Source organism: Stegodyphus dumicola, chromosome 3 (genome assembly GCF_044657685.1).
Source record: "Stegodyphus dumicola isolate Sdum_Otavi_A_Nest chromosome 3, ASM4465768v1".
Lineage (NCBI taxonomy): Eukaryota > Metazoa > Arthropoda > Arachnida > Araneae > Eresidae > Stegodyphus > Stegodyphus dumicola.
In genome coordinates, this window is record NC_140770.1 from 67,961,290 (window position 1) to 67,987,633 (window position 26,344).

Sequence of the window (26,344 nt, forward strand, 5' to 3'; positions counted from 1 at the left end):
TTTACCAATGGTTGGGAATGGCAATTTCCTAATCTGCCCTTTCTCGTTCCATTTTGTGCTCAAAAGATCTAAAATACAGGATATCAAATACAGAAAATAAATAAAATAAGGATCGTTATTTAATTATGACAAAGGGCTCAAGAGCTACTTCCATAAGGAAGGAATTTTTTTTGGAGGGGGGTGGAAGCTGGTAGTTTCTTTCATCATATACGGCGAAAAATATAAATCTCAGGCAGCCAGGACATTCTCTGAGAATCGAATTCAGGGGCACTGGAATTCAGTGGTTTCAGTGCATTAATGGAGACAGGTTGTACTTGGAGAAAATCGAAAAAGTGCTCATGCAGCTGCTAGCTTATTTCGATCGTATCAAAAGCTGGAATGTTCGATCGCTGTCAGCCGCTCAGCCACTGATGGCCTAAAATAAATAAAGAAGGAAACAAACAAACAAAAAAGACAAGAAAAAAAGACTTGTTTTTTCAGCTGTAGCTCTACTTCATAGGTAGAATAGTAATTTTAGATTAAGTGGACAAAATACTTCATCTGATCATCACAATAACATCATTCACAACCAATAACATCAATCACATACACAACTAAAGAACAGAAACTGTAGTAACTGGCCATGAAGATTGTGACTAAAAATGGCGGAACCAGTTTGTTGGTTTACACGTGAAAACAAACGATAAGAGATAAAGACGTCACTCTATGATGTCATCTGCTCTATAATACGAATGCTTTCAGCCGGTTCTGCCAAACTTGACACTTTGCTGCAGAAACTGCCGTCTGTTTACTTTGTTGACGATCAAAATCCCCAGCGATTCGAAATTTTTCCGTAAGTTTTCTGTCACCACTTCTCTTGTGTCGTCGTGCTTAAAACGTATGGAAAGTTTCTGAATCTCGGGGATTTAGTTTGTCCCGAAATCTTTGCTTTTGGAGTTTTTAGAGTTGTGCAGTGTTGAAAAATATTCATTAAAAATGATTCCACGCAGAAAACCAGTTCACAGTGCTCGCGAGTAACCAGCTGATACCGCCAAGAGTTTCTAAAGTGTTTTGCACCACCAGCGTATCTACCATCAGTTTACAAAAAACTTTCTTGAGACTTTTTTTCCTCTACATTTACTACTTTGAATTTTTACTGTGTCAGACTTACAAGTTTATCGTATCACATATATACAGAGCCCTAGTTTCATACTTTCATCGTCATATTTAACAAAATAAAGCTGCTAATATCTTAAAAATAAAGTTTGGAATTCTTTCTTCTAAAATCCCGATGAACTATTTGGAAATAATGTGTTCTTCATCTAAATTAACTTGTTCTAAGCAGCTGCATTGGATTTACGGTCAGGTGAGGTGACAGATTAAGCCCTTACTATACTAAGCGAAATATCGAATCTCAAGAATATTTGTTTGTTGCCAACAGTTTTCAGCAATAATGAACTTACTTGCCATTTTGGCTTGCCAGGAGGGATTTCTCGCTAAGAATAAGAAGAATGTTCTTCTTATTTTCTATTCGATTTGTTTTGCTCTCTATTTAGCTCTTGGAGGACTAAGTTTTTTGGTGTTGGAAGGTCAGCAAGAAGATACTATGCAGCAAAAGATTTTGGATGTCAAAACCAAGGTTACTAAAAAATACCCAGATGTTCCTGGTATGTTAATTTTAACAATTTAATACACTTGCTAATTATGAATAATAATTAACTTATCAGTAAAATAAGTGAAATTTTATCTTGTTCCGAAGTTTAATATATGTAAATGCCAAGACAAGTTTACGCTTGAATTAAATAAACAATAGCTTAAAAAGGCCTCAATAACTTATTTTATTATCATTATTATTTATTATTCTTTAAGAAACTGATGAAAATACTTTTTCCCGTGATGAAATATGGTAGCTCATACAAATATATTTTACTTATTTTAAATAGATTACATAAGTATATATTTTGTTTGGCCTCAATAACTTATTTTATTATTATTTATTATTTTAAGAAACTGATGAAAAAAAGTATTTTCATTGATGAAATATGTTAGCTCATACAAATATATTTTATTTGTTTTAAATAGATTACATAAGTATATAGTTTGTTTATCGGTTTTGAAAAAACTTTGTTTGAACTGGTACTTTGTTGAAGTACTTTTGACATTCCTTAATGCTTGAAAACAGTATGTAATTATCTTATTATTACCTTTTAACTTTGTTTATGAGTATAAACATTTCTGTTAAAGAACTATATATTTAATACCAAATACAGACATTTGTTAATTAAAAAAACCTTTAAGAATATCGTTTGTCTTTAAAAACATCGAAAACATTGTACCATATACTTTTCTATTTTAGAGGGTTAATAAGCATATAAACGTATAAGAATTAATTTTCCAAAAATTTTAATTTATTTTCATAACTAATAAATTAATAGGAACAGGACAAAATGATAACTATTTTAGTAAAGCGCACTCACTACCAGATATATATGAAGTAACTATGTTTGGTTTGGTTTGGTTTATGCTATTACGACAAAACCTCGGAGGCTATCAGCCTAAGGGGAGGGATGCCTTCGTGGAAGACTTTTTAAGGAAAACTGGCTCGTATACATGTTACACATGGGGAAAGTTACGAAATTGCCCATGCAGCCAGCCCATTCTCGGGATTCGAACCTCAGACCAAATTATCAGTGGTTATCGACTTTACCACTCGGCCTCTGGTGTGCATGGATGTTTAGCTTAGACTAAGTGAATAGTTATTAAAAAAAAACTTTATTTTATTTTATTTAACTTTTATTTCAAACTTTTATTTTATTTTGCTATTTTTTCCCCACAAACAGAACCCCACAGACAAAATTTTTTATTTACTATACTGCAAATGAAGGAATTTTATTTTTGTATTTACCGATTTTATTCGAACGAAAATTATATAGTAAAAAAAAAAAAATAATAATTTGATTTCTGTGAAACAAAATGCAAAATATATTTCTCTCAGTAAAATTAAGGAATAAAATTACTTTTATTAGCCTAAACATGTAAGTTATATTTATTTTAACTTACGAAAAAATAAAGAAACTGACTTTTGTTTAAAGGAAATTGACATTTTTGATTGACATAAATTGACATAAATTATCACATAAGGGTTATATACCGCATTAAAAAATACAACATATTTTCGCGAGAAGTTATAAGGTATTTGTCCCACCTTCTTGACATGCCTTCGTGGTGAGGTGGTCTGCACGCTGGGCGCGTATTGGAAAGGTCCGCGGTTCAATTCCCAGCGAAGGCTTCGCTAATTTTTCATCTTGCCTGCTTCCAAAAATACCTAATGTCTCTACAAACCTTCCGTAATTATTTTCCGCTGTTTTCCCCAAATATACATCGATTTGTTTTCTCTCAAAAAACGTCAGAGAACTGCACAAAGTTGGCACTGCGCACCAGCTGTGTGCCAAACATATTTCGTGGCATGTGGCATGTGGAAGACCAAATTTGAAATTTGGAATTTGTTTTATTATCGATTTTATATTTTGTAAAACTTTAATGAATTTTTGATTACCAAACTCAAGAATTTTAAAGCGAGCAATAGCAACACTCTACGGGGAAAAAAAAAAAAAAAAAAAAAAAAAAAAAAAAAAAAAAAACACCACCTTTTTATTTCTAGCGCGCGGAACTGTGTATCGGAAATTCTAAAGAAAGTCTCATCTTAAAATTATTTCGCGACATTGCTATTGAACTGAATTTTATGGTTTAAGTGCAAAGAACGTGATATTTAATAAATAAAAGTAACACACAAAATGTTAAAAAAACGCCCCCTTTGAACGTAATTTAAAATCTGAAACATTTCAGATTTTTCTTTTGTTGTTTTTTAAATTTTTAAACTTATGTAATAAATACATGATTTCAATGAATGAAAAATGTGAAAACATATGAATAAGCTAAAAATCTTAAATTCCTTCTGCGCAGAAAGAAAAGCAAGTAAACCTTGATAGCTGTAGACTGGATAATTTTATATTCAATATAAATTGATAAGTTCAATATTAATTACCATTATATGTATTCTTTTGCGGTTCAGAGAAATTGATATGATTTTGTCTAAGCTCGAACTAGAATTATCAATGAAATATTAAATCACGCAAACAAAAATAATTCAAAAATGTCAAAATAAAATTACGAAAGAAATTTTTTTACGTCTGGCGTCAAATCTATTCCATAATGTATAGTTTACAGTTAGAAATGTCAGTTATTTATAATGAATTCTGTGTAAAATTTATTTATTATGTGAATTATGTGAAATTTGTATTTCCTTAGAAAACTTCCCATTTACTGCAATTAAAAGTGGTTCCAAACTTAAGAATAAACCATTGTAGATGCAGAGAACTTTCACTTATTGTCTATTTATATTGATATTTAGTCATTTGAAAATGTTGAGATACTTCTCTAAGCGGTTATCTCTTCTTTTAAACCGCTATTAGCACATGGTTTCGAATTCATAGCTATTATTTTAGCGATTTTACCGCACGTCCGCTGGTAGTCCAGTACTGGAAGGAAAACATACGTCAAAGCAGAAGTATTAGGACTCTCTTCTTCAGAAAATTTCTGAGCAAAAATAATCATTAGGAAGACTCTTTGAAACTAAATTCGGCGTTATTCCTGCAGTTTTCTGTTTCTTAGTTTTACCATAAACAGTGATGATTACTACTGTCGAAATCTTAAAACTGTACATTACACTTAACAAAATTGGTCTAGTTTGATTATTAAAGATACTTTATTTCTGCAAGGCAATGCATGCCTTAATACTGCCCATTAAACGATTTGCACTTTCTGAGAACCCAGCATGGAGTTGCTGCCATACTTTTATTACATGCCGAATTTTACGTATTTTTTTATATACTTGAATTTTTAAACAAATTCTTCAAAGACAGAACATTAGAGAGAAGAACCTCCCTGACCTAGGTCTTGAAAGCCCTTAACATGGTATTGATGCCTCAACATCTAGAGGCGATTCATGAGTGCGCCACCACTGTGGTCAGCCAGGGCGATAAATATGGACAAAGTCAGTTTTATGAAACGCAAGACAAAGACAACCGGTCGCCTATACAAAAAGAACGACGAAAACAAGTCAACGTCTGTCCCCCCAGTGCTGACCAACGGAGGCTAAACTCCCGAGGTACCAGTACGGTCGCTGCCGAGCCTAAACTGATCACCAAAGAATCGTGGTTCTAGTAAGGCGAAGGCAGTCTATTTACTCCAGGAGACGAGTCTACCTACGCACAGATTTTAGCCAGACCGCCGAGGATTGCCTCCCAAGTCGAACTCCTGGGGGGGGGGGTGCCAGTTGCGGAAATGCTCCGGGGCGACAGCATTTTAGAAACAGGCGATCAGGTGAAGATGTTAGGTTTTTCGAAGCAGGAAGCAATATAGGCTGCGGTAAGGATGGCACCTGTGCATTCCCGTAAGTATACATTAAGCATCACCAGGTTTTGCTAATTGTTAAGCTTCTCAGTTTTGATGGAGAACATCTCGAAAAGAGGCGGTTCGAAGATTCCCACCCTTCTTCCCCAAACATCAACCTCTCGAGAGAACTTTCGGCTCGCCATGTATTTTGAATGATCCTTTGCCGCTACATACCTTATAAACATCCATGCTTTTTCCGGTATTCGAACCCACGCCCATCGGTATCGGCGTCAGCGTCACTAATTACTAGACCAGTTGGGCGTCTAAAGGCGGAAACATGTGAAGCAGGTAATAACTTCAGACCTTTCGATTGCAACCGGACGTGCTTTCCCATTAAGTGCTTCTACGAAGGCATGCAGGAAATAGAGAGAAAATACCTTGCATTCTCCCACTACACACACTGAAAACGTGACAGGATCCTGTCATGTTTTCAGTGTGTGTAGTGGGAGAACTAATTGCCAGATTCCGGTGGTGACGAATTATCGTCCACCATCATTTTAGTTCAGACGCCACTCTCTGAACATTGATTGAACATTGATTTCATAATTTTTAGATATTTCAAAGCAGAAAATCTAAAAATTATGCAATGCCCTCATCGGGATTGGAACTCCGGACCTTTCGATTGCTCGCCGGACGTTTTTTCTAATTATACTTCGAAGGCCAGCGGTAAGGACAGAGAAAAATACCTTAGAAAGTAAACATTGTTCTGGAGTTTTTTCTACGCTGCTAGAATCGAAGCACTAGTGAAACGCTGGGATAAATGTATTACTGTAAAGTCAGAGGCATTACACTCAGAAATAAAAGTCGTTTCCACTATCTACGTGAGTTATCCTGAAAAATCAAACGTTTCAAATTGACTTCAAAACCCTTAGTAATTTTACTTGATTAATGGGTTTTCTTCATCAAGCACGTGTAAATCGCCATAATGGAAGACAGGGATTTTTAAAAATGGTATTGTTTTCATTCAAGTTCTTCACGCTAAATTACCACTCCTTAGTGAAACTGTCTGTCTTCTGTCTTATTACATTGCCTGAATCGTTTAATATTTAAGTGTGAAAACAAGTAGTTTCTAATCAAGAACTTAAGGTTCTTTTCAGATTCTTCGCTTGAAGCTTATAAAGCAGGTAAATGTACAACAATTGAGTACAAAGGTATAACGACATTCGCAGATTAAAATAACGTTATGCGTTAAGACTATTGTTAAGTATGTATGGTATAGCTCACTTTTTCATTCATTTCTTACCAATTAAAATAGAAATGCCCATTTCAGTCACGTAACACGTTACCAAATTTTTGTCAAATGGATGCATCATCGGGATATGCTCAATATTAACACAAAAAGTTTTAAAACCGCAAACACTAATTGAAAGGCAAGAGTTCTGACGAATTCTGAATGTACATATCATTCTACTTTTCAGATATTGGGAAGCAGAGATCCGGAAAAAAAAATAAATAAATATAAAGCCAGCCCCTGCCCTTTTTTTAGCAGAAATACGTGTTTTTTCCTTCTCCTCTTCCCTTTTAGAGAGAAAAAGAGAAACTTTAGTATATGAAAATCTTCAATGTTTAAAGTTATTAAGATATTCAGAGTAAAATGCAAATTCAAATAAGATTTAATCAATTTTTTGTATAATTAACTCTATGTATTCATACGTTTAAATTTCGACAGCGTACTAAAAATACCATGCATGTAAAAGTGATTTATGAAGTTTCATAAATCACCTATATACTCTAATTTATAGATTTCAGGTTTAACTCAGTTAAATGTAAATGACAGCAGTTCAATAATCCATTGTGGATTATTGCTTCTACCTTCTGCTATGTATGTCGGCTTGATCGGTATAGTGGTTAGTGATGCTAGTTGCTGTACAGTTGGGACCTGAGCTGGAATCTCGTAGAAGGTATGAGTGTTAGTATATATACAGTGTCTGAAACACGGGGCACTTAAATTGCTGGCAAGCCTACAAATTTACCCCACTCGAATAGTTTTAGTGGTAAGGGAAGAGGGATAGCAGATCCATGTATCTATGCCCTTGGGGTGTTCTCCATCAAAATTGGGGTGAAGCCATACAGCTAAGGCAGTGGGACTATACTTACACAGCCAATGGTGAAAATCTAGTGTTCTTCCTACTTCTTTTTATTCTGCTTATCTGCATACGCTGGAGGTAATATACATTCTTTTTACAACGAAAACGTACAGCGAAAAATACTGCATACCAATAATCATGTCTAATAAATAATAATCTTAAAATTAATAATCATAACTAATAATCATGTCTTCATACTAATAATCATGCTCATCAAAATTAGGTGATTATACGTTATAAATAAAATTTTACACAATAAAACCAGTAACTTTAGACACACATAATTGCAGCAGTGGACGGTTAATTACCGCTGTTGGAAACTGAAATGAGTACGTAAATTGTGTTTATGATGCTTTTTACATGCAAAATATAAATGCTGAAAATGGCTTTTAAGTTTAGAGCTCGGCAGTTTAACAGTAACGCAGTTTGAGGGTTTTCGTATATACATGCATATATATATATATTTAATATATTTTTAGTGTAGTGTTTCGTGTAAAATGTTTCACACATAGTGCTGCTCTATTAGCGCTCTTATTATACTGCATAATGTTTCGTTAGGGCTCTTTGTCAGATTAGCTTTGCGGAGAACAAGCAGACTGAAAACTTGTTAAACGAACCAAGTCGTTTGAAATACTGGTTTTGCAAAGTGTTGTCAAAAAAAAAAAAATCTACGGAATCAGTTCTAAAATAACAGGCAACAGTTTAATATTAGCAAAAATGATGATTATTTGTTACTACTTGTTTGTCCGCTGTTTCAGCAGAATATCATAGAACTGTAATAAGAAATGTCAAAGGAAACAACATAAACTAATCACAGTCATCTGTAGGACTAAAAGCCGACGTTAAGAATAATCAACACAAAGTTCCAAGATAACAATAAAATATAAAATAAAGAAATTTTAAATACCGAAACGAATGATAGCAATCTGTTCTTTTCACGGAAGAGATGAAATTCAAAGTACAGCTACCATGAATCATCCATGAATTTTCGTTTGGCATGGGTACGAAACTTGAAGTATTCATACTCTGTACTACAGCTAACTAGTAATTAAAGACAAAATTTAGGAGGGAGCTTAATATTGGCAGTCGTAATGATTCTGCATTACGAAAAATGATTCATTTTTACTAGTAGAAGAAATCCCGTGACATATCGTCGTATTTTATGTTGTTGCAAACGAAAATTCCTTTCTCTATATGAACTCTGTTACGTGTCTACTCAAAGCAGAAATGATTAGAGATATGGTGGAAGATGAGGATATACAAGGCATAAACCATTTTGTACTACCACCAGATTTTTTAGTCGATTAAACATTTTTGGCCATGACAAAACGGTAAATTAATGCCGAAGAAGAATGATAAGGAATATTTCGAAGATTTCTCGGTAAATTGCATTTTATCGATGTAATGCACGCCTAAGAATTCATTGGCTTACATATCTTGGACTCTTATTTCTTTGTTTAATTGTTTTCAACATCAAAAACCCTTAATTTATAGCTGTAAAGTTGGCAGTTCTATGCACATGTAATTAATATGAATAATATTTTAAACTATTTTACTTTTCTTATATTTTAGTTTTCAGTTTTATGCTTATTCTTTTTTTCTTTTTGAAAAAATTCACTTGTCAGTTATCTGCTTTTGTTACATATATTAACGTTCCACTTTCATTCATAAATGAATAAATAATTTTAAAAAAATTGCATAAAAATTCTCCTCATAAAATGTTTGGTTGCTATAGAGTAAAATAAAAAGCATACTTTGCATCTGAGGGAATAACTAAAACCTGAACCAAAACCTGAAACTAATACGCTAAAAGGCTCGAAGTCACCCACTTTCTTTTGCAAAGTCCATTACTTTTGAACGCTTGTTTAATAAAGTACTATGATTGTCTTAATTTTGTATGACTCTTTGAGTTATGGATAGTATACCGATTCTTAGTTTTAAGCTTTTAAATTAAAAAGAAGAAGGGGAAAAAAGAGAAATTTATTTTTAATTGAACTAGTCTTTTTTTTTTTATTTTTTTAAATTTTTTTTTTTATTTTGGGCAACTTCTGAAATTTCGTAGACTTATTTCTTAACCTTATAGAAAATTCTAGATATCTCAGACAAAGAGCAATAATTGAAGAGTCTTGATTACGTAGAAAAGCGCTTCTGTTAGATTGACGATGCTTTGCGTAATAGATAGAAAAAATCTCTAGAAATGTTGTAACAAATATTTTTTATCTTTAAAGAAATTGCGCAAGTTTATATCACTGTAAAAAAAGATATCTGAGTTACAATTTGAAGTATTTTTTTTTTATTTCTCTTTATTATTGAGCATCTAAAAATAGAAATACTACATAAAAAAGATAAGACCATTACTTTTTTGGATTTTAATATTTATTTAGATGCAGCTTTGTAATCAGCATTTGCAGATTTCTGTATAATATTTGAACCTAAAATAATTGAATTGTTACTTTACAATCAGAATTACACAGTGAAATGTTATTTAATTCAAAATTGGCAATAAAGAATGCTTTTTCCTTATCTGCCTCGGGAAAAGAAATCAAATATTTTTTGCACTGTGCAGGGTAGTCAAGAGCCACGAAGGAACTCACTAGTTCACTACTAAATAGGAATCGTATCTACTTCGATACTTTTGCGGACTCAAGAGATGCCCAGTACTTTCTCTGACACTGCATACGAAGAATTTTTTAATTCATCCTGCACGAATTAAAATCTAATGTAGATGATACTTTTGCACATTTGAGAGACAGCTGGAATATAACTGCGCAATATAGAAATATAGTTACACGATACATCATTTGGCCCATCATGAAGATTTTACATGTTGGTATCTTGCAGTCAAATGTAGAGGTGGGGAGAAGAAGAAAAAATACCTAGATAAGAATAAGTCTTCCTAAGTACCAAATGCGCAAGAGTGCAGCTCAGAGCTGAATTATCAATAGCTTAGGGCATCAAGGAAATACACAAAAACATACTTAGGGACTTCAGGGAAAAAAGAACTACAAAAATTTCCCATTTTCGGTTTTATAATGAAGTATAATATGCAGCTACACCAGACCGAGTGAGAAGGAAGTGGGAAAGAAACCGGCTAAAATGTATGTGAAAGTAACATAATTTTTTTAAGCGCATACGGCTTCACAAAGTCTTGAAGTGTCCCTTAGTGTAGTTTAGTTGCTATCAGACTGAACGACATATTGCCGGACAACGCGTGGAGTGGAATATTTTCAAGAATGTTTCTCACACAGATATGGTACCGCCTTCGGTCCATAGGCGGAGTCTGACACCAAGGAGAAATTATCTATCATTCGCATTGACAGAAAGAGATTCTCCTTTTCATTAAGCTATCAGCAACTCCCAATGTTTTAAGTCTCAACATAAAATATTGGGGTCTAGCCTTCAAACTCACTCCGGAAAATGCCGTTTTCAGAAAAAGTGCTTACTAAACCTCGCTTTTCCCGGTTCTGACACAATTTTTTAGAGGCAACATCGCCAGGATTACCATCACCCCTGAATGTGTTGCTTTCCCACGTTCTTCGACGATTAATAAAACTACACTGAACTCCCAATTATTTATCAGTTAATTTGATGATTATGAATGCATGGGTGTGCATAGAAAATCAGAAAACATGTGTAACTCAAAAAGTAATCTGTATATGGTAAAAAGTGAACTTTTCAAGGCTTTTAACTGAGACATGGCCAGCAGTGTTTAAAATAAAACTTAATTAATATAATAATGATGTTTGCATAGCTTTTTAATATTTTTTGAAAAAGTCTGATATACTTTGTTTGCGAGCCATTTTACATCATTTCTAGCAACTGTTAAATTTTGATGAAAGCAATGAAGTCATTAAATTAAATCTACGTTTCTTGATTTATGTAACCTAAGATTCACATTCTACATAATGTAGTTCTCAGTCTTAATTATATACCCCCATCATTTTTTATTTTTGTGCTTCTAATCAATCACTATATGAAGAAGGTCTTAATCTTTTAAAATCTGATAGACTTAATTTTCCTTAACTTTCTCCTGATAACCTTCTGTGTTTCGTTAATTAACATTTTCAAATACTGGAGGACCAGGAATTTTTTGTAAGAAGTCAGACGCTATTAGTTTTTCTTCTGCAAAAACTTCGAAGCCTTAAAATCTTTCTGGTGAAAAAATCTTATCTGGTGCAATGCAACTTTTTTGAATCATGATTCACTCCCTCTCTTGATTTAAGGGAAGATGGCATGAATAGTGCTTATGCTGTAGAGCCATTAGGTTATTTCGAAGCAGGAGACATGAAAAATGTGCATTGCCCTCGCCGGGACTCGAACATCGGACCTCTTGAATATACGCCGAATGTGCTGGCCATTACACCACGAAGGCATGCTAAGAAGGCGGGAGAAATACCTTACATACTCTCCCTTTTAAAGGGCAAATGGGGATTACGGGGCTCAGTCGCCAAATTCTGGTGGTGGAGAATCATCACCCACCACCTTTTTTAGTTCGGGCGCCTGACCATTACACCAAGAACGCATGCTAAGAAGGCGGGAGAAATATCTTATAATGCTAGTTTGATTTTTTTCTTAAAATGCTGTTTGTTTAAAATCTTTTTATTCATAATTCTCCTTATTCTTACGTACGATTAATAAGCATACCAATTGTCGGTACTTTTGTATATAGTATTATCCTTATTACATGAAATCAAAAATGTCCCAGCAAATATATTTATTCAGCATAAAAATTAACTTACATCGTGCTCAAGCATTCTCGTTTTCGTAACCATTGGTCGCAGACAAGCATTTCTAGTTACAGAAATGTTTTAAATAAAGCAAATATTTATATTTTGCAATTTCAAAATTTAAAAATTCACTTTCGTAAAAATTACAGAAATCTAACTTTTTCCACATACTTATTCTAAAAAATAAAACTTAAAAAGTTTGATTCGCTCTTGATGAAACGTGATGTAGATTTTCAATCAGAGTTGAAGTCATACTCAAACCACTGGCGAAATCCACAAATTCTGAACACAATTCAAGCACAATTAAATGCAGAATGATGAAATAAAATATTTGCCATTGATCATGAAGGAATCTTCCTCAGAAATAAGAGTACTATATATAGGACAAATGTGACTATAAGATATTGCTGGCTGCGAGATTTGGGCGGGAAAATGAGGAACCAACCTAATTTCCTCAGGGATGATCATTTTGCTGATCAAGCTCAAGAGCGAAGTGTTATTTCATTCGCCATGCATTCTAGATATTAGTCCAACAGTCTTCCACCTCTTTCCAAGATTAAAAGAGCCTTGAGTGAAAAAAGCTTTTCCTTCCCGGAAGAGATTTCTTCAGTCGTTATTCTAATGATAACTATTCTGAGATGTCGGAATTAGATTTTTGAGTAGCAAAAGTACTACGCAGTGGAACCGTAAGAATAAACTACCTGAAATAAAGAAACTCGTAAGAATTTTTTTTACATTAGTCTTAAAACAACTACTCTCTTAGATAAAAAAGAAAAGAAAAAATGTACGTTTCGGCTAGAAATAAAAGTTAAAACTGTTTTTGATATTAGATATCCACCAAAGAAGTGACAAATTTCACACTTTGGACTTTGAATAATACTAAAATTACGGTATATAAGACTAAACATTTGCTAGAAAGTTTGCTAGAAATGTCAAAACTGTGAAAATAATATGCCTGCATAATAATGTGAATAATTAATAGAACTGAAAGCTTCTCTGTCAGTTCTTATTTTAAACACAGCTTTAGCCTTTAAAATATTTTAAAACATTTATAAAAATTGCAATGACGTAAACTAAACTAACGAAAAACACAGCAGAGTCTGGTTTAAAAAAAAAAAAAAAAAAAAAAAAAAAAACATAGGACAAGGAAGGAGAAGGGAAGGACGATTGCAAACAATCTTTCCGGAAAAACATCGATGATTCCTTGAATACGGTTCGAGTCGTTACAAACAACAATTGTACTTTTGAAATCCCATATCATCTTTAAACAGATAGATTTACAACAAGCTTTCTTCACACTCAGTAATTTTATTTAAAAAAATCTGATGTGTACACCACATGACTTCCTTGTACGGAATATTAAATTATACGCATTTTTACTTGCATTTTATTTAAACTTATTAGATTGAATTAAACCTACTTCGCCGACAGCGCATAAACCACAATAGAATAAATGCATTCTTTAAAATTCACTTTGTTTACCATAGCGACACTCTGGCGCTAGGTTTACTTAACAGTATTATATTTCATTCATATTTTAACTCAGAATGCACAAAATGTATATCATTTAAAGAATTATCTAATCGTTGCCACATGTTCTATTCAAATACTATAATAAAGCTAGAACGATGTATAAAAGAAATTAAGCAAACAAAACAAAAAAGCAACAGTTTTTCACAGACGATTGAGTATTTCTCATTTAATTAATTCAGTTCTCACTTCGCGAGAAGGCAAAAATACATAAAAACTCAAAATATCTATATTAAAAATTACGAAGTATCTTAAACGCTTATTTCCTCGAAAAAATTCCAGAAAGAATTAAACATGATTTAATTGGCAATAATAAATGAATGCGTTATCTTTGTTGTTGCGAAGCTAAGTTTCTCTAGATTGGCAACAAATCCACTAGTCTCCTGTTTCACATGTAAACATCAATGGCCGCCATTAAAAACAGGCTTAGCGGCAATTAAACAACTTTAAAATTGCTGATAATTCTAAAAATATTGCACACAGATTTACTAAAGGCATAAAATCCTTAACCGGAAGATAAAAACAACATAATTCAATCATTTTTAAAGCAAAAAATGTACAATTTAGAAACATATAAGAGTAAAGAAACTGAGATTACCGAGCCGGGTAATAAAGTGGATATATATATGAATATATTTATATACGTTTGGTGCGGCCGATTGCAACCAAAATACGAGGTGCACATCTACATGTTATAGCAATCCTATATACAAAATTTCAACGTTCCGAGGTTACTCGTTTTTGAGTTATGCGAGATACGTTCGTACAGACGCCACGAAAAATTCTCTTCAGAATTAATTTTAAAGCAGTTTTATAATTTTTTTGAAGGAAAAGAGTATTTTATTCTGTCCTTACGTACAGATATCACGCAAAAACATCCTTAAATTGCATCTGATACCGATCAAAATGGATATTTTCGTTGAAATATGCTGCCTGAAACTTTTCGCGATTACAATACTTCCTTTTTACTTCGTACAAGGAAGTAAAAATTATATTATACGTATAGCAATTTTCAATAGTTTCAAACTGCACCATGTCTGCGACTTCTACAAATGTGGCGGTATCATTGTTTACGTGCTTTACGTGCTTTTTTACGTGTCCCTATGTTCCGCGGAACACAGTTTAAGTAACGCTGATCTAGATGAATGAAATGCAGGTCAAGTTTAACCTTCACTGCCATAAGTCGAGATTAGTTTCATGATGTATGTGTAACACCATTTGCTTTTTAATAATATTAAGGGCTTTTCAGCGAAAAAGTAACAGTGAATACTTGCAATTCGAATTGCTGATATCCTAAAATAAATACATTATGAAAAGAGTATTTAGTCGGACTCGACTGGATTATCAGCTTATGGTAAAACACACTGCGGAAGGATGCTAGAATGGAAGACAATCTAAGGAAAAGTGAAATTTTTTAAAATGTCCTTCACGAAAGTAACTTAAGAAAATAGCTTACGCACATTTTGCTGTAAATAAAAAGTTTCACCAGTCATCAAGCATCAAATTGAAACATCTTATAGTTGTCTTGTTTTTCTTGATGATTAAAGTTTTTAAGAATTTCAGGCAATATATTACTGTAGAACTATAATATGGTTCGTAAATAACAGTAAAACTGATTTTTAAGAATAATTATTTCTATAAATTAAGAATAGAATAATGCCTAACTTGAAAAGTGTGATTTCGTAAATCACATATACACACTAAAAAAAAAATCTGATGTGTACACTACATGACTTTCTAGTAAGGAATATTAAATTATACGCATTTTTTGGTGCATTTCATTTCAACTTATTTCTTCGAATTTCATTAGAGATATATTTTTCATTCAATGAATTCAGTTCTTACTTCGAGGCAAGGCAAAAATACATAAAACTTCAAAATATCTTTATTAAAAACTGAAAAAAAAAAAAAAAAAGAAAAGAAAAGAAAAAAGAAAAACAAAATACAGTTAAAACAATTAGAAAAAACAATTTTTAAAGCTAAAATTAGAGTTTCTACGGAAAAAAAAAAAAAAAAAAAAAAAAAAAAAAAAAAAAATGGCCAGCGGTCAAGAAGGCAGATTCTTCGGTTCACAAAACTGAAAGTTTACTTTTAATTCCATTCGGCAAAAAGACACTGAAGGTGCAGAAACTGAATTCGCTATTTTGCTAAATTTCAAATGTAAACAAATATGGCTGCCAGAGTAAAAAAAATAAGGCTAAACCGCAATTAAACAACTTTTAAATTATTGATAATTCTACAACTACTGCATGCAGATTAACTAAAGGTATAAAATCCTTAACCAGAAGATAAGAACAACATAATTCAATAATTTTTAAAGCAAAAAATGCACAATTTACCAACGTATAAGGATAATAAAAAAAAGCTGAACTTCTAGAGCCGAGTAACAGCGTGGGTATATATATATATATACTTTTGGTGCAGCTGATTGAAACCAAAAAGGGAGGTGCACAATTAAATGTTATAGCAGTTCTATATACAAAATTTCAGAGTACTGAGGCTACATATTTTTGAATTATGCGAGATAGATATATACGTACACGTACGTCAGATTTCGCGATTATAATACTTCCTTTACTTCGTACAAGAAAGTAAAAAGGATTTTTTAATGTTGATTTTCAAGACCTTTATGATTACCTCACAGTTAAATATTACATAGTGAAAAAAAAATATTACATCGAGTAATATTTTATCTACAGGAAGTTTTCAAAGGTCGAAAAATCTCTTTTTGCTAAAGATCTAGTCCTGTATCAATAGCATCAACACTTATAGAAAACTGGATGACGGCGGTTTGACGGTAAAAAGCGATTACAAAGGAGGGAGGGCTTATTTCCTTATACCGGCAAAATCAAGTTGAAGTGGCGGTGCAAAGTGACAATCAATTCTTCTTAAAGATAACGATAGTTCTATTACGTAATTCACGTCTGCTTTCATCTCCATGACACCCATGCTGCCAATACAAGTATTGTTATCTCTTTTGTATAAATTACTGATAAGCCTTTAATAATAAAAGAGCTTTAAGAAATACATCACAAATAGGTAAAACTACGTAGATAATAAATTTATTATCTTAAATTAAGATACTATGACCTTGATTATAAATTCTTCTTCTTTTCTTTATATTACATGTGCTTTTACTACTTTTAATCAATTTACTGCTCATATTTTAGTAACTTCTAAAGCTAAATAACCGTCGAAATAATACATTATTTAATATAAAAATTAATTTCATAGAGAAAGATATTGATAAATTTCGATATTTGGAAACGGCCGTATATATTAGATTAAAAAACAGCAGTTAAATTTTCACTATTAGCTGAGTTCTCTAGTTTCATTAGAATCTGAAACATCGAATAAAAAAATGTAGCTTTTTTACATCTTCATATTTCTGATTTATATAAAATATCTTGAAATATCAAACACAGAAACTGCAAGTTTTAAAATTTCAGGCAACATTTTTAGCAAAGTTCCCAAATTGCAAAAAGCTTTCAAATTTTCACAAGTCTTGATGTACTTCTTGATGTGAACCTAAGTGATACACACTCCGCTTGATTCAACGCTAAAAATGCCTCTATTAGAATAACATAGCATGTACAAATTTTTCGAACTGAATTTATAAGAAGCGATTATACGCGATTAATTTCAGATAGCAAATATATTCGTCTCTGAGCATCATGCAGTTAACTGTCTTCTCTTTGGAGGGGGGGAAAAATCTTTGTCTATAAGCGGAGTTAACAAGATGAACAGATGTTCGCTCGAAGATATAAATGAAAAAATAGTAAAATAATAACTTTCATAATCAGCTTTGATCTGTTTAAAAAACTGCCCTACAATTGTGCGTCACTTCAGTCAAGTCCTTACTACTATTAATTCTTCAGCCTTTGAATCCGGTAATAGCTAATGTCGACTAAAAGTGTTCTGCTTAATTTCCTATTCGTAAAAAGATGATATTTGTGAAATTTATTTATTTTATTTTTTAAGTATTGAGACATCCTAGTAATCTGGAAAACTTACTAAGTCTGAAAGCATTCTGCCCTAGCACTCTGTAGCTACAAATGTACCTAATGCTTCTCAGTTTCTTAAATTCGCCATTCTAGCTAAGATAGTAATCAGGAGAAACTGGTTATGAGGGTCTGGTTACAGCCTAAGCTCATAAAATCTGAGCTTAGAGTACGAGTACCAACTTCTTATCCATTCAAAAAAAAGCAGGAACGATTTTTCAAAACGTATTGCATTGTCAGTGCTGTAGAGAGAACTGCAGGTAATATTATCTACGAAACGAATGATACGATGACGAAAATATTAATTGTGAATTGGAAGACGATGCCATTCACCTGGATTTGAATGTAGCAGAGACAGACTGAAAAATTTGAATCGGATATTCACTCGCATAGGAAAGAGAACTTCTTAATTACATTTAAGAATATTCAAATACTGAGAAACTTGATTAATGTATATTAGGATTAAAAAAAACTAAAAACTAGCTTTTCAGTTAATTTCAATTATTATTAATTAATCGTTTTTGAGATTAAGCTATTCGTAAATTATTTTGAACTAAGGCAGCCTCTAAATTTTAATAGTAAAAAAAAATGCTAAAATTTCACGGCTCATCACGGAAATATGTCGTGTTCCTTCCATATATTTGGATTTCTGACCATAAAAACCCCAAACAGTAAATATTATTAGGTAGAATACAATACACCTGGCTGAATGTCACGTGAATAAGTTAGATACCCTTTCTAACAAGTACTATTTGAAATGAAAAATTTAAATAACACAACGAAGCATTTGCAGTTTTTTATGTAAATCAGAGGAAACTTTAATCAATGAACACCTTAGAGTCAAGTACAAAAAAAAGTTTCATATCTGGGCATTCAGAGGAGTTGAAAAAATATTGCCAGAAACACATTCAAGATCTTTCCACTTTCCTTTCCCAAATAAAATGGAATATTTGAAGGAATCCTCCCCCCCCCCAATAACAAGTGTAGAAATAAAACATTTTCTTCCGAAATTAAAATATGTAGATACTGCTAATAAAGTAAGATAATTTAATAATTAACCTGTTTTTTATTTTTAGATGATCTGAATAATTTGTAGCTTTATTTTTTATTAGACATAAGATATTAATACACCCCCATTCTTTTGAAACAGCTGAAGCTTTGGATGAATTTCTAGACGAATTAGAAGACATAGGAGTTCGAGGTGTTAGCTCCACCAACCATACTAAATGGACATTTGGAAACGCTGTTTTCTTCTCAGCCACTTTGCTTACTACTATCGGTTAGTTATATCTCATTCTTGCAATTATTATTTCAAAAACTTTTCATTCTATAAAAAAGTGCTTGTTAGTGAATTGACTAAAGGTTACTAACTTAGTGAGATGTTGTCTTTTATTAATACGCAATAAGCTTAAAAAATGTACTTGCATAATTTCCAAGCGTTTGTTTTTATTGCATCAAGTGTTTAATGAATAGCATTTATTTGAGGAGGATGACCATGAAATGATACAGCAAAGAATTATTTTTGGTAATTTCTATCTCCGGTGGTATCTTCCATTTCCCAAAAGTGAAAGATTTTAATTGTAGAAATCGTAAACTGGAATATATTCCAGTATACCCAGAGGGTGTTTAGACATTTTTAGAATGATTTCGGGCCATTTAATTAATGTTTGAAATGTAAAGTATTTTTTTTTTTTTAATTTTTGAAATGATAGCCTTTTTTCTGGACTATTAGTCTGCATCATAATTTCCATGGCTTTTCGTAAGATTTCCAGGGGCATTGATTTCTGTTTGTCTATCACTACAGAGTCCATCAATCGTGGTGGCTTTGCGTTTAGAAAGAGCTCTTTACAAAACGTCAAGGGCATAAAAGTCCATATGTGAAACGTCAGCAGACTTCACAGGAATATGTTGAAAAGCTACCTTCATTTTTTTCAAGAAATGCAGTGATATTCGAAGTATGACTTGCTGCTTTGTCTTGATGAAGTTCCGCTCTTTAAAAACCATTGGAGCAAAGAGATTGAATTTTTTTGTAAATATCGCACGTAAAATTTTCTCTTGATAGTACATTAAATTCATTTAAAAATTTTTTCTCACTCTTCTTATTTTTAATTTCCCATTGTAAGAGAATTCTACAGCAGTCATAAAACCTTTACTGAGACTTTCTTTGCATTGATGGAACCAGATTTATACACTTTTTCTCTTAGTTTTTGTTAATACACAGACTTTTTTTGTTGCAGCCACTTAGGTAAACCCATGCTGCATCAAGGTCACAATATATATTCATTTATCTCTCGCTAAACTATTTTCACGCAGGGTTCTACAAACTGTTTTACGTTGAATCACATGCCTCGTCAAAAGCTGGTGAAAATTATGTTTTTTACCTTTTTAAGTTGCAAATCTTGTTTAAAGACTTTGTAAGTTGATTTCTGCGTCCACTATTTTCTCTTGTTGCCAACCATTTAAAATTGGAAACATTACAAATCGTACGTATCTTTTTCGGGTATTGTTCGCGGGTTTTCGTCCCAAGTAGAAGTAGTGACTGGCGGTTTTCCCCTTTCCGATTAATAATACTGTTTATTTTGCATTTTGATATTTTAATATCATGGATTTCACAACGTTTTTGAATTATGGAATAGGAATTGGCAGATAGGCTCTTCGAAAAGAGCAAAACCATATCCTTAAATCCACAACTTGCTTACAAGTGACATTTTGAAAGACGAATAAATATGAAAATAACAGATGATTTCCTCATTTCAAATAATAAAATGTTGCCAAAAATTTGTATTCTTAAACATTTGCTTTTTTTTAATTCTTAATCGAAATCGTTTTAAAAATGTGAAAACATCCGTAGAAAGAGAACTTCTTAATTACATTTAAGAATATTTAAATTCAGAGAAAGTGAACGAAATACGGAATACTTTCGGTATATAATTTTGCATTCGGCTTAAGCTACAAGTTGGAAAAACATACTGAGATCAATTATAACCACTTATTCTATTCTACTAAGATATATGTTTTGCCATATAAGCAGGGCTAGGAGAAACTAATTTTTTTCAAGAGCGGGCGAAACATTAAGTTTTTTTTTTGTTTTGTTTTTGTTTTTGTTTTTTTTGTTTTTGTTTTTAATTCTTTATTATCGAAACTGTTCTAAAAATGAGTTAACATCTTCTGTATTTTCCTATAAAACAAAGTAAGAAGCTGGAAAGAACGATCCCATCTAATTTTTAAAAAAAATGAGATTAATTGACCTTTGTTAGCACTATGTTTGTTAGTAATTCCAACCTATAAAATGATTAAATTAAGTTAAAAATGCAAGTTTTTCTTCACAAAGTTTCGTTTCTAGAAGGAATAATTCATCAAGTGTTCTTCAAAAAATATTTATGCTTTGATTTTGAATTCTTTGACCAATTTTATTTTTTAAAATTTATGTTAAATAAATAAAGCAATTAATTACTTTTTTAGGTTACGGCCATCTGTCACCAAAAACTCCTCATGGAAAGGTAGCATGCATGGCATATGTAGGTTTCGGAATCCCTCTGACCCTGTTTGTTTTAGCTTGCTTCGTTGATAGTCTCATGAGACTATCAGAAGCTTATAAGCGCACTCTCTTCAAAAAACTTCAAGGCTTTCTCGAACCAATGACTATACGCTTGATTCATATTTCTTCTATTATGGTAAGTTATAGCAACTCATACAAATGCAATAATAAAATTAATCTCTCAAAGAATAAGCCATCAATCATTTTTAATATTTATATATCTTATACGTTTAATTAAAATCAACTGTATTTCAAACTGTGTCACTTTATAAATTAAAGATACAGTATAAAAGATAATATCACGAATTTAGTACTGCAGTATATCCAACAATTTAGAAAGCATAATTTATGGTTGAATTTATTGTTCATCAAACAGTATTCATATCTAAAGTACAATAAAAGTTATGATGATCCTAATAGTCAGGGCAAAACTATTTTGAATCTTAATTTTATCTTCAACAAATTTTTTTTTAACTGGAATGCACATGTAAAGTGCAATAAAGTTATAAATCTTTATTTTAGATTAATTTTATTTTAGATAGCATTTATTAGATAAATTTATTAAAACTAAAACATCAAAAATAAATATATGGCCATTAATTTAAATTGAAATCTGCCCTTAACATCAGAAGGCAGAAATTAAACCCACCTCATTTTTGTTACTTTTTTTCAATGTAAACTAATATTAAAATTACTATCAAGCACTGCTGCAAATAAAAATAGATTTGAAGATTTATATCATAACACGATCAATAGTACAATGCACAGATTCATCCAGAAAACATAGCCTAAATATAGCTTAAAAATTAAATTGGCTTAGTAACCATTTTGTTAATTAATATCATCATTTAAAAGCAAATTTTCATATTATATAGATGGCTAACAATGCTGATTGAAAATATCACTTCATTCCAAAAAAAAATTATGTACAAATATATCGAAATCTGCTACTCACTTTCTAAACGGCAAATTCCATTCTATCTGTATGTAAAAATCTACTTTGCAACGGCAAATTAAATAACTCCTGAAGAAATTTACTTTGGTTTTAGAAAATCCTTTGCAATGTACTATGCATTTTCTTTACTTTTTGTTATCAATTTTTCTACAGTCGAAATATTCATCCTAACATCTGATTTGTAGGTTACGATGATAAAAGTACAAAAATTATGACATGAGATATAAAAATATTTACATAGTCTTAAAAATCTTCTGAAAAAAGAATTTACCACAAACTAATACAAGAGATTACTTATACTAATTAATAAAAATATGTAAAAACTAAGTAATAAAAATAACCTCTAATTGCTCTTTGTTCCATAGATTCTACCTAACATTTGAACAGAAGTTATATAATCACAGTTAGATCTGCATGCAACAGTAATTTTCTTGATAACAAAACAAGCATTACTTCCTAAATTGCTTAGGTTCTCATTATTAAGCTCACATTTTTTGATTACATGATTGCAAAGATCCTTAACATTTAATAAAATAAAATCATTCCAGCATGATATGAATTATCAAGTACTGTTGAAATGCATTTGAAAAAAAAAAACGTTTCTTGCAAACTTCAAGAACTAAAATTAAAAATATATATATACTATATATACAGTAAGACCCCGCTTAACGCGGGGGATACGTTCCATCGAAGTAGAGCGTAATGCGAAACAGAGCTAAGCGAGGCTATCTTAACATGTAAATAATGGGGTTAGGGGAAGACGGATAAAAAATGGTTAGGCATTAAATTTAATAATGTTTTTTTTTAATAAAAATAAAATCAAACATTTATTTCTTACAAAAATAAAAACAATATAAACGCATATACTTTTAAAAACAAATAAAATTCTCAGTCAGATCCTTCAGTCTATTCTGGGTTTCCAATTTTCTGCCTTTTTGTCAAGAAGGCATTATGATAGATTGGCTTAATAGCATATTGCGTTCAATTTCGTCGTCAATCCATATAGACAGTCGTTTTTCCATTTCCTCTATAATGTTATTTCTAGAACGGGTAATTCTAGTTGCAGAGCTTGACGTAGTTGCAGTTGCCGATGACAGTATTTTTTCTTTATTCTTAAGAATTGTCCTTATTGTTGAAGTTGCCAAAATCAATGCAGCACTAATTTGAGATTGACGTTCACCAGAATCTAATCTTCTAATCACTTGCATTTGAGTTTCCAGTGAAATGCTTTTTCTGGTTGCTTTCTTTTCTTGTTTTTTATTATCACCCATGATAAAAACTAAAGATCATAATATTTGTCACTGTATTAATCGTTATAGTATTATATAAATTTAAACTTACAATAATGTCAACAAATGTTTCAAATGATAAAAATGCGTCCACAAAGCAAGAAACACAACTACACTGTTTCGGATGTTATTTGGAAACCTAGCGCTGCGCACAATTTCGGAGAATCCCCGGGTTGAAATAAAAGAGCGCTAAACCGAAACAGCGTTAAGCGGGGTCTTACTGTATATATATATATGCATCTTTTTCTTAATAATATCCAGTTATATTTCATTAAAAATAATTAATTTAAATTAAAAAATAATAATAATACATTTTAAATACCATGGACTATTTATATGCTTCACTAATAAATTGATGGTATTTCCTAATCAAAATTAATTTTTATCATATAAAGCTTTCCATCTTGGTGTGCTGTTTCATTGTTCCAGCAATGATCTTTCAACGTTTGGAGTCTGACTGGACCTTTTTAGATGCCATATATTACTGCTTCATCTCTTTAACAACCGTGGGGCTTGGTGACTATGTGCCAGGTGTTGATCCACAAACTCCAAATGTGGATCTCTATCGAATTTGTGCCACAAGTAAGTTAAATAGAATTCAGGAACTTTTACAGTACCTTAATAAATTAATATATTTAAATTACTTGAATTCAGCACTCAAGAAATTACAAAATACTATTTTACACTGAAGAAATAAAAGTGCTATGCATGGAATTACATAATTTTCACTTTCTCTGACTAATGTTTAAAATTTATCGGGGGGGGGACTAGCATAAAGGACCAAGACGCAAGAGAAACACGCCGACGTGGAAAATAAAACAGGCAAATCAATGGACTAGCATAAAGGGCACTTGAATAAAATTTATCTGTGCCTCCCCCTTTTTTTTTTTTTTTTTTTTTTTTTATATTAATGATTTTGATGAATCATTAGTATGATTCATCAAAATCATTAGTATATATAACATACGTAGACTATAATTTATAATTATAGCAAAAGGGATATGTAAACATTAGGAAAAAATTATGCTTCTATAGTTTTAAGCTAAAGGGCATTCAAAAGGGAGATTCTTCTTATTCCGGGAAAAAAAGTTACTAGTTACTATACAAAATATGTTAAATCTCAACACTTTCCCCTTCACCATAATTTATTTCTAATGCCCTGCTTTATAAACTAAAAGGTATTTTGTCTCCAACAGAATAAAGAAGCAAATATCAGTTTGAGAAAATGTTAACTTCATTATAAATTAAACATGAGAACATTTTCATTTAGGTATTTTTAATAAAGCAGAACAAAAATGAATTTGATTTCATTTTTGTTTCTTCAGAAAATTTTCAGAAAATCTTCAGAAGATCTTCAAAAGATCTTCAGAAAATTGTCATTAGATCTTCAATATTAGTAGATATTTTTCTCATAAAAAATAATTTTAAGGACATTTGAAAATTTCGTTTCTCTTCTGTATTATCTTCTCTTCTGTATTAAATATTCTAAATTATATGTTTGCTTAAAAACTTGTTAAACTGTTCTTTTCCTCCATATAAAAACTGTTTATCCTATAATTTGGGCAGTTATATGCATAAAATGACTTTTCAACTGAATTTAAATATTCTTAAAACCTTCATAACAAACACTGAAATATGCTTTTTTTTTCTCTTCCAGTATTTATCTTTTTTGGAGTTGCTATAATGATGTTTATGATGTCTGTCACTGCTGACTTTTTCCAAAATTACAACAGCTGTTATGTAGAAAACCTGCCATTTACAGTATCTTCAGAGAAAATTCCAATCAATACTGTAGATGTAGAATCGTATGGTTCCATACATGTGCAAAACTCGAAAATCATCACAGAAGATTTAAGAAACAAAATCATCATACCACGTTGAAAGACTCTCTACTTGATATACTCTCAGATAATATGATGTGATGATGTATATATTGAGAGGGGGGATAATCAAAATGGAATATATGATAGTGTTGAAGGGAAAAAAAAAGGTTGCTGCCAATACTGTACTGCTTCAGGGTACAATTTAGCATTATTACTGCAGTGCTGGTATTCTGAAGTAGACAATATAAGATTAGAGCAAAATGTTGCCAGTTTTGCATTGCGTTTACCATAAAATGCCACAGTTTTAAAAACCATCTTTTAATGTTTTTGTAGGAAGAGATTAAAAAAAAATAATGTATTAAACATTTCTAGCTGGTTAATACTTTATAATCTATGTATCAGTTAATACTCAATAAAAGACGTTGTTCTTTTTTTTCTTTTTGTTGGTTTTTTTTTTATGAAGAAAATTATTCTTTTCATACATAAAATACATACATTTTTTTTTCTTTTCCTTCTCTTCCCCACAAAACAATGTTTACTCAAAAATTCTATTGTTAGGCAGGAAGGAAAAAATATTATGTGAATCAAATTTAATTTCTCGCACCAAATGAATTGTACAAAACATTAATTTTAGAGGCTATGACTTGACTACGAATATGTTAAAAATTTAAAAGCTGGATAAAACAATATGTATTTTATTAGTCTTTAAAATGCAATTTTTATTTTCCAGCATTCCTGATTTTTAATGTGTCTTCATTAGATAAACTTCAGATAAATAAAGTCTTTAGAATGAAGGGATTACAAAACTGCCTTATTTAACGTTTGCTATAAATTTAAAAAAACATTACACAGAGCTCAGCTGTGATTAAATATGTTCAGAGTAGCATAATTATAAGTTAACATTTTTTAGCTCCAAAAAGAGGTTAGAAATATATTTTCAATATATCTTCAGGTTCAAAAC

The 26,344-nt window shown here is 31.5% G+C and overlaps 1 protein-coding gene across 1 annotated transcript; it reads left to right on the forward strand.

Moving 5' to 3' along the window:
• Positions 1 to 752: 752 nt before the first annotated feature.
• On the forward strand, positions 753 to 25,816 carry LOC118192390 (potassium channel subfamily K member 6-like). Its single transcript, XM_035363343.2, has 5 exons — positions 753 to 1,646; positions 18,929 to 19,057; positions 21,241 to 21,452; positions 23,956 to 24,142; positions 25,218 to 25,816. The coding sequence occupies exons 1-5, from the start codon at positions 1,433 to 1,435 to the stop codon at positions 25,439 to 25,441; spliced, it is 966 nt and encodes a 321-aa protein (XP_035219234.1). The 5' UTR covers positions 753 to 1,432; the 3' UTR covers positions 25,442 to 25,816.
• Positions 25,817 to 26,344: the final 528 nt, after the last annotated feature.

Coding starts and splice junctions, on each gene's coding strand:
- LOC118192390 (XM_035363343.2), top strand. CDS start 1,433: ATGAACTTACTTGCCATTTTGGCTTGCCAGGAGGGATTTCTCGCTAAG. Junction 1,647..18,928: donor AAAATACCCAGATGTTCCTG/GTATGTTAATTT, acceptor CTTTTGAAACAG/CTGAAGCTTTGGATGAATTT. Junction 19,058..21,240: donor CACTTTGCTTACTACTATCG/GTTAGTTATATC, acceptor TTACTTTTTTAG/GTTACGGCCATCTGTCACCA.